Below are 10,008 nucleotides of genomic sequence, written 5' to 3' on the forward strand. Positions count from 1 at the left end.
TGGAACAAAGGACTTTTTGGATGTAAATATGAAAAATTCCTTTCTGAGTTTTCCCCTGAAGTTATCAGGGGGAAGCCTGGCTGGTGTCGCCCCGCCTTAGAGGAGCCTTAGAGGAAGGATGGTTATCAGGCAGAAGGGGCAGGGCGTTTGAAGTGCAGATACTGGGCTGCACCTGGAAGGTGATTGGGATGGCTTTGAGATGAGGATGCTGGACCTAGATGTCAACTCCTTAGGCCTTTGTCACACACACATAAGCTCATTTCTGACTTCCTACCTAACACAGGATGGCATGAAGCCACCAGCAGAGGCATGGAAGAATTCTTCCTTACAGGTTTCAAGGGAACACAGTCTTGCCAACCTTGATTTGGACTTCAGGCTCCAGAACTGTAAAGAGAATACACCTCTGTTGCTTTCAGCTCCATGTCTGTGACACTGTGTTATGATAGCCCTAAGAAATCAATACCAGAGAAGCTTTGGGAAGATCACTCTGATCCCAACATGGCGTGCCTAGAGGTCGCCACACCCAAAGTGAGTGGTAAGGAGAATGGCTCCAAGGGACGGAGAACCTCATGTCAGGAAGAAAGGGGGAGAACTGGGAGTTATAGATAATCACAGGTGCAGGCAGTGGGAAGGGAAAAAAGAGGGGAGACTGAGTGTCACTTTATAGAAACCAAAGGCTCTGTCAGTGCTGCGGCTCAATAGGCTAATCCTCCGCCTGTGGCGCTGGCACCCCGGGTTCTAGTCCTGGTCGGGGCATCGGATTCTGTCCCAGTTGCCCCTCTTCCAGTCCAGCTCTCTGCTGTGGCCCAGGAGTGCAGTGGAGGATGGCCCAAGTCATTGGGCCCTGCACCGGCATGGGAGACCAGGTGAAGCACCTGGCTCCTGGCTTCGGATCAACGCAGTGCGCTGTTGTAGCGCACTGGCCGCAGCGGCCACTGGGGGGCGAACCAATGGAAAAGGCAGACTTTTCTCTCTGTCTCTTTCACTGTCCTCTCTGCCTGTCAAAAAAAAAAAAAAAGAAAGAAACCAAAGGCTCTACTAACAGATGACACCTGACTTATAGGGTTGTCCCACATAAGAGAAAGAAAACTTTTTCATATTAATTTGTACTGTCTGTCAAAGCTTGACCCCCTGCACCATACACATCTACAGAACTGTGCCGAGATCACTAAAAGACAGGAAAACAAACATCTTAGGTCCTCTAGATGTACAAGATTGAAAGACATTTCATTTAATTAATTGCATTTTATCTCACTATAACTAAATTAGCTACCCAGAACTTCTCACAACTCAGCAGACCCTGTCCTCCAAACACCTGGAATGAAAGTCATATGTCTGACACAGTATGCTTAGGAACACTGGCAATGCTGTCAGAGGTCACAGATGTGGTCCTAAGCAACAGCCGGACAGTACTGTGTAGGAAACCAGGCCTCCAGCCATATGACTATATACAAACCAGTGAAATATTTCCTTATCGCTACAGGTGGAATAAAAATGCCTGCTCCATTATCTTATAAGATATTTTAAGAAGAAAAACAATTTATGTGAAACCTTTGGTAGACCTTAAAACAGTAAACATGCCTTAGAGTGGCTAGGGGACAGGTGGGGTAGGGTGGGGGCTCAGAAGCCAGCTGCTGGGATTAAACCAGATAACAGAGGTAAACCAGATAATGTGTTCCTGTCAACACACAGGCAGCATTCAGTTTCCACAAACTAGTCCTACTTTCTTCCTTCCACCTCACATTAGATATTCTCAATTCTGAAGAAGGGGTGATGAAAATTGGACCGATAGTATTAAAAACAGGGAAGTAGATGAAGACCTCATAAAAATCACAGAAGGATCATTTCTGGTGCGGTCAAAACAAGAACAGAATCTGACACTGTTTTGAGCCTGGTGAAACCTCAGTTTATTATATCACAGAATATCATGATAAGGAAGTGTACCTTAGTAAAATCGTATAGTGTGTTTGTTGGACCTCATGTAAATACTAAAGAAACATAAAGAAATCACAAAGGCAAAAAAAAAGCAAAACAAGAGCCATTAGCATAGAATTTACCACCTACCATGTTAAAGGATAAAGTGCTAGGGTCTGTATCTTCCACTGGCTCCTTTGCCAAGTGATCTGTTAAAAAAAAAAAAAAAAGAATTTCCTTTAATTTGAAAGCACAAATGAGCCCTCTGATAACTTTCATAAAGATACAACAAGCTTAATCAGGTCAGAGAAAAGGTTACTTCCAATAAATAGTAGAGAAAAAGAAGGAGGAATGGGTTCAGATCACACCGAGAAAGAGATTAAGAAAAAGAAACTTAAAAAAAACCACAGGTGTTGTGGGGGGGTGGTCACTGTGGCATAGCAGGTTAAACTTGTGAAGCCAGCATCCCATATGGGTTCAAGTCGCAGCTGCTCCACTTCTAGATTCCCGCTCCCTGTTAATTGCCTGGGAAAGCAGTGGCATACAGCCCAAGTGCTTGGGCTCCTACACCCACGTGGGAGACCTGGAAGAAGCTCCAGGCTCCTAGCTTCAGCCTGGCCCAACCCCAGCCATTGTGGCCATTTGGCGAGTGAGCTAGTGGATGGATGGAAGACATCTCTCAAATAAATAAAAAATAAATCCTAAAAAAAAAAAGAAAAAAAAACACTGGGGAGGGAAGTATGATTATCTTCTTAGAATTTTCATACATGAAGTCTGTTCTCTTTATATTAATTAAAAAAAATTTTTAAATACCAATATTATTAAAGGTCTGCAAAAACCACAAAAGAAAACAAAAACACTGGGGGCTGACATTGTGGTACAGTAAGTTAAGCCACTGCCTGCAATGCCAGCATCCCATATTAGCACTGGTTCAAGTCTCTGGTGCTCCACTTCCAATCCAGCTCCCTGCTGATGCACATGGGAAAGCAGAGGATGGCCCAAGTGCTTCAGCCCCTGCACCCATGTGGGAGACCCAAATGCAGCTGCAGTCCCCTGGCTTCAGCCCAGCCCAGCCCACCAGCCCTGATTGTTGTGGCCATTTCGGGAAATAAACCAGAGGACGCAAGATCTCTGTCTCTCTTCCTCTCTATTTCTATAGCTGTGCTTTTAGAATAAATAAATCTTTTTAAAAAACAAAAACCACCATACTTTTAACCAGGTTACTTATAAATAATACAAATATTTAGTTACAAGCAGCCATAAATTATGAGATATGATATTAATGGCTCATTACATACTGGACTTGATATTATTTGGGGCAGGAAAGATTTCATTCTAAATTTAATTTCTTTCCTACTTTTCTGTTTTTATCACTTTAAAATATTAAGTTTCTCAATATGGTTCACGTGAACTAACAAAGTCAAAAATACCTCACAGTATTTTTATCAAATAAAAATTTATATTCAAGTCTTAATTCTTCTTATGCTTTCCCAATTGTTGCATGTAAGAAGTTGAATGAGGAAATATAGGAAAATGTACAGATCTCAGCCAGGACCACTACTAGATCATAGGAATTTATACAAACTAGAAAACAGCTCCCCCCCTCTAAGACACTTCCCAAGGCATCAGCCAGAAAACTGTCTTAGTAAAATAATCAAAACAATTTGAGTGGCATCTTCTAGATTTGTACAGTGCACAATATGCAAAACCCTAATTGGTAAATGTGGACCAGCTAAGACTCAACATACACCTTTTATCCAAATTCCTTATTAAGCACATACTTTGGGGTAGCCACAAGGTCCTAGGAATGCCTTTGGGGAATCCAAATTTTACTGAGATAATAATTTGCACTTGTTCTCTCTAGATATTTCCTGACTAAGACCATATATGGGCTTCCTTTTTTTTTTTTTTTTTTTTCTTGAAATGTGTTAACACTGCCCAAAGAATAAGCTGCAACTCCTCCCATGGAGCAAGAGACATCTGCAGCTCCTAGGAGAAAAGCCTGTGTCCTGGTCTCTGGCAGAGAACAAAGATAGCAAGACCACATCAGAGAAAACATTGAGCCTGTTTAACTTCTGAATACACACAAAACCAAGTGCCAATGGTCTCAAGGAATTTCTCAGGCTTGAATGATGAGGACAGCAATGCCTACCTCATGTACTAAAAATTCAAGGTTTTTCCAAGAACCACATTGACATCTTGGGTTTCTCTATGACTTTGGAGAGAGCAGGACTCCAAATCTGATGAAATGGAATTTCTTGCCAGGCCAGTTGAACACAGACTCAGATCAGGAATTAAAGTGATGTCAAGAAAATGAAAAACAAATTGAGGGGCTAACTCCAACCTGAGTTTGAACAACTCCTGCTCCCCAAGTTGCAGGTAATTTGAATCAAAGAGCATGGTGTGATGAGAGAGGAAGTGCAGAACCACTCAGGAAAAAACAGGGGGGGAAGAGAACAGCCTGCAGAGCAACTGATAACTCAGCCAGGAGGAGGAGCCAGGGAGGGAAAACATTCTGGGCATAAGGAGAAGTTTTCTAGGCAAAGGTCTAGACAAAGAATATAACACATTGGTGAGCATCCAATGGGGCATGACAATCAGTCCTTCGCATAGTACGGTTTCTGGCTGGGGTGGGAGTGGCAGAAGCCACCAACCAAGTAGTCTCAAGTCCCTTTTTTCCTCCTCTTATCACAACTTGTGCTACAATCCTGTACTACATCTTGTCTGGGTTCAAGTCCTGGCTCCACTTCCAATTCCAACTTTGTGCTAACATGCACCTTGGGAGGCAGCAGGTGATGGCCCAAATAGTTGGATCCCTGCTACCCATGTGGGAGACCCAGATGGAGTTCTTGGCTTATGGCTTCTACCTGGTCCAGCCCAGCTGTGGTGGGCTTTCGGGAATGAATTAGCAATCAAAGATATATTTTCTCCTCTTTGCCTTTCTAATTAATGAAAATGTTATCCTAAGGGGTTGTAGCATTTTATCAGGTGTCAACACAATAGAATTTCAGGTCAATGGTCTGTGAAGGATTGGGCGTGGGGAGTGGGGAGATGACCCTGGTGGATCATAAGCAGCCACTACCACCGGACCCACAAATTAGTCTTGGTTCCTATAGAAAATTGGCATGATAGGAAGAAAAAAGAAAAAACACATAAAGGTTGAGGAAACTAGATGAGACTGCTGGGAATCACACCAAAAGCAGCAGTGAGCAGGCAAACAGGAAAGGTCAAAGGAAGGAACAATGGTCACAGGCCCAGAGGCCAGGGGCCTCACTTGCATAACACTGAGAGCTAGGGGCTGACCTTGAACAAGACTAGTGCTGTGACCCTGGGCCAGCATAATGTATCCCTGGAGTAGTCCAACAGTATGACCTTCACTGGGTCTAGCACTGTGACCTTGGATGAGTCTTGGAAGCTTTCTAAGCTTCAGGATTTTCCTCTGCAACAAGAGAGGCCATAGCATCTGGTTCTCACACTTAGCTGATGATCATTATTCTGGTCAGGCCAGGTTTGGGAACCACCAGATTGACTGAGCTTCTACTCCCACTAGAATCTGACCAAGTCCTGTGATATAACAGACCATGTCTTAGAAGGTTATAAGGCAAACAAGAAGACACAGGCAGAAGACAGCAAGGGATTGGAAGCACAAAGTCTTTCGCTTTGGTCTAACATCTCTCAGAATAAATGGAATTTAAGAAGGGAAGAGGAATCAGTGTTGTGGCACAGCAGGTTAAGCTGCTGTTTGTAATGCTGGCATCCCATATGGACACAGGTTCAAATCCCAGCTGCTCCACTTCTGATCCAGCTTCGTGCTGCGTAGCTGGGAAAGCAGCAGAGGATGGCCCAAGTGCTTGGGCTCCTACCACCAACATGGGAGACTCAGCCCTGGATGAAGTTCAGGCTCTGGGCTTCAGTCTGGTCCAATCCCAGCCATTGAGGAATGAACCAGCAGATGAAAGATCTCTCTCTGTCTCTCCTTTCTCTGTAGCTCTGCCTTTCAAATAAATAGCTCTTTAAAAAAAGGGGGGGGGGGTAGGGGCAGAACAGGTAAAATTTTGGGTTTTAGTTTTCTTAAGTGTGACAATGAGGTGAGAGGAGACTTGGGAAAGGCATCACATTTATAGCTAGTATTGGAGGAATTTTCAGATCCTATATTATTTTATTCTAGTGGTTCTAACTGTATCAGTCTTTCTTGTATATCAGACTGTGAATTAAATTCTTATGGATGGTGGTATTGCCAAATGTGCTCACAGTCTCAGCCCACAGGGGTGCCCTATGTGCTGTATCTGAGTCTGTGCCCTCTTCCTGGCAGCTGTTTTAAGCTGTTTCGTCAAAGTGAAAGGACTTTTGTTCTCACAGGCCCAGATTTTTCTGTGCCAAGGAAACTATTTGAAGGAGAGCTGCTCCTAGTTACTTGTGACTGATTGGGAAACACCGTTGTCCTAAAGTCTGTCTTAACAGCCCTTGGGGCTGCATGTTTACAATACTATTAAACACAACACCAAATAGTTTATATAGAAGGTTGGGAATGTTTGTTTTCACAAGCCCCAGGTAGCAGCTCTGATAACACATAAGACATGGTGCACAGAGGGGCCTGAAACAGAAAAGGGGACCATATGGGCCCCAAAGAAGCAAGACCAAAAGCTCTCCCGGAGCCCCGTGTGGGGCCACGCCCCTGCTCCCGGCTGTTACTCCTTTGTCTCAGGCCCAGCTTCTCTCCTGAAGCCACCTGGACTCCCCTAGATCACTTACTCTAAACAAGGCTCAAATTGCCCCAAATTAGCTGGCAAATGATTGATACAGAGCTCTCTGATAGCAATAAGAGTGGTGTTTCATACTTACTAGCATCTTCTGAAGAGTTCCTCAAAAGGTATGAGAGAAACCCGGTGAGCTAAAGTAGCAGGGACTCTGGGCAGCACACCTGGCTGGCTCTAAGCTCCCAGGTGGGAGCAGGCTGGGCAGGCTGTGCATTCATCTTGTTTCCGTGGGCCTCAATTCCCTAACCTAAAACACTGGAGGGGGAAGGAGAGCCTCTACATCCCCTCCCAGCTCTAGAAGTCCATGAGTGGTGATAGCAGAAGCCACACAGGTAAAGAGCATATTCAGGCTGAATGTTCACAGCAGTGTGGCCTTAAATAGCAATCAGAACTCTCACTTCCCCTAGTGTCTGCACTGAGCTCCCATCTGACGACTCAATTCCCAAATGTCTGCAACAGACTGGGGAATTCAATCCAGCAGGTGGCAAGGACCCAAGTACTTGAACTATCAGTTGCTGCCTCTCAGGGTACATGATAGCAGGAAGCTAGAATCAGGAATGGAATCAGGACTCAAACCCAGGCACTCTAATATGTGGGCATCCCAACTGGTGTCCTAACTGCTATGTCAAATGCCCACTCTGCCAATTTTCTCTCCTTTTTTTTTTTTTTTTTTTCAGAAGGACACATATTGGGTTAGAGCCATGTTGAGAAGGTAAATTTGGGAAGGTGAAGATTTGAGCTCTCACACCTTTTACCCTTGCCTACCTGTCTCTGTGCTCCTATATCTCTATTTAGGTATGGTAACTGTTATCATGGTAACCAACAGGCCCACCTGCTTGGCTAGCTGCCCACAAGTGTGTTATGTAACAGTTTGGCTCTGGGCCACTTTTGTCTGTAAACCCATATAAAGGAACTGGGGGCCTAGCTAGATGCAGTTGCCTGTGTATGGATGTGGACACGTATGTGGCTGCTTGTGGCTGTGTGGCTGTGTGGCAATGTATGGATGTATGCAGGTATCTATGTGTGTGTGTGACTGCTGCCACAGACACAAAGGCAGATATCTCCTGTGGCCTCATCGCTATCAGGGGCAAGTGGCTCTTTCTTGTGCATTTCTCACTGTCACTGTGGGTAAATGAGACAGAAAATCATAAACAGCTCCAAGTTGTTCTCTGACCTGTCAGAATCTGGACCTGCTTGTCCTGGGCCCTAAGATCCAAGCATACAAGCCCACTCTAATAACCTCATTTTAAATTGATTAGCTTGGTAAAGATTCTATTTCCAAGTAAGTCATGTTCAGTAATAATTTCAGTATATCATTTTGGGAGGATGTTTAGGGAGACAATTAAACCCACAATAGTCCACTTCTTCCCCTCCAAGTTCACGTACTTCCTACACAAAGACTATATTTGCCCCATCCAATCTTCCCCAAAGCCTTAATCATTCCAGAGTCAACTGTAGATACAAAATCTCATCTACTCCTCCTCCTCAACTCAAAGACCAATCACATCCTGTGCTGAATCAGAACCTGGCCAGGAGCACCAGGACACCATGCACCAGGCATCACCAGCATCCTGCCTGCAACAGACACTGGCAGGATGCCCGAGGCCTGTGCTGTCACATTCTGACAGCTCCTTTTATTAGTCACGTTAGGTAGGGCCCAATAGTTCCTAGAGTCAGTTTCTTAAAAGAAATTCAAACATCTTTAAAAATGTCCTTTCAGAGAAAACAAAGAGGGAAGCATGTCAGAGCTTCCGGCTTTCCCAAGCACGGGGAGCCAAAGACTGGGGTCCTTTGTGCTTTCCAGTGAAGAATTAAAGGCAGTTCGTCGAATCTGTGATTTCAGAGTTAATTTCTCTTATTTTTTCTTTATTCTTTTTTTATTTTTGTTTGGTTCCCCAGCTATTTCCACTTCTGGCTATAAAGCAGCGCTGCGGTTCTGGGCCACATTCAAGATTATGAAAGCTCTAGAGTGGCAGCAATGCTGTGTGGTGAGGTTGACACACAGTTTCACTGACCTTCCTCTCTGTCTTTGGAAGCACCCCATTCTGTCTTGGGGCTGAAATAGGCCCAGGGATCAAGAAAGTGCATTCCTACATGACTTCTCTCGAGGACAGCCTCAGTGTGTCCACTGAGTGGGATCAAACTGAGGAGAGGAAGAGGGGGATGAGGGAGAGATGAAACAGAGGGACACAAAATGAGATTCAGATGAGAGAAAAAAAAATGGAGGGAGCCAGCACTGGGCTGCCCCCGACACTGGCATCCAATATGGGAGCCTGTTCGAATTCCAGCTGCTCCACTTCCTCTCCAGTGCCCAACTAATGTGCCTGGGAAAGCAGTGAAAGAGGGCCCAAGTGCTTGGGCCCCTGCACCAACATGGGAGACTTGGAACAATCTTCTTGTTTCTGGCTTTGGTCTGGCCCAGCCCTGGCCACTGGGGCCATTTGGGGTGTAAACCAACAGATTGAGATCTCTCTCCTCCTCTCTGTCTCTCCCTCTCTCTCTCTTTAACTTTTCCTTTAAAATAAATAAAATAAATATTTTAAAAAATAAAAAGAAACAGAGAAGGCAGAAGCATTATAAGAAAGTAAAAAGAAAAACCTACAGGGAGAGGGAGGACAGAGAAAGCAAGGGAGATGGCTTTGGAAAAAGAACTGGCTGGCTGAGCTTTGCAAACATGGGTGCTCTTGGAAGCGGCTCAGCCTCTAGTTCTCAGATACCCTACCCCCAAACCTATCAGTGCCACTGAGGAGGGCAGATTGCCACCTCTGCCACTAAAGGGGCTCTCCTGAACTGCTGGCCAGGACCAGGGCTTCCAGGGAGCAATCCTTCAGTGCGGTACAACTGAGATTCCAGAACAAAGGACAGGCGTGCATTGCTGCACTCTGTGGCCATGGGCCCTTAGCTCATTGCAGCAAAACAAGTAATTGTACCACCTCCTCAACTCAGACCTTCAAAGCCTTGTTATTTGTGTCTGTCTTTAATATCTGTATGAACACGAATGAACCACTCTGGCTCATTCGGTGTCAGGTTGTTTATTCATTCAGTGGGAGAGATAGAGAATGATAGCTCCACTGCAACCAGCATGACTGTTCTCGTTCCATGTGACCACAACAGTCTTGTGAATTTTCTTAGTGTAAAAAGTTTCTTTCTTAAATTAACTGTCATAAGGGAGTGGTGAGACACCTTTGCTGCATGTGTATGGATATCCATACATCTTTGTTTTAAATTTTTCAAGGTACAGCAGTCCCCGCCTTATCCACAGTTTTGCTTTCTGTAATTTCCGTTACCCACAGTCAATAGTAGTCTAAAAACACTGAATGGAAAATTCCAGAAATAA

At 44.7% G+C, this 10,008-nt stretch overlaps 1 protein-coding gene across 1 annotated transcript in view; it reads right to left on the bottom strand.

The window, feature by feature from the left end:
- The window catches only part of EDARADD (EDAR associated via death domain), an 80,381-nt gene extending 70,818 nt beyond the window's left edge, over window positions 1-9,563 (bottom strand). Inside the window, exons 1-3 of the mRNA XM_062210789.1 lie at window positions 9,435-9,563; window positions 5,218-5,353; window positions 2,065-2,123 (exon numbers count right to left, since the gene is read on the bottom strand). Coding sequence (XP_062066773.1) covers window positions 2,065-2,123; window positions 5,218-5,353; window positions 9,435-9,563 — 324 coding nt within the window. The remainder of the gene's footprint in view (window positions 1-2,064; window positions 2,124-5,217; window positions 5,354-9,434) is intronic.
- Between the last annotated feature and the right edge of the window lie 445 nt (window positions 9,564-10,008).

This window comes from Lepus europaeus, chromosome 14 (assembly GCF_033115175.1).
Source record: "Lepus europaeus isolate LE1 chromosome 14, mLepTim1.pri, whole genome shotgun sequence".
Taxonomy (NCBI): Eukaryota; Metazoa; Chordata; class Mammalia; order Lagomorpha; family Leporidae; genus Lepus; species Lepus europaeus.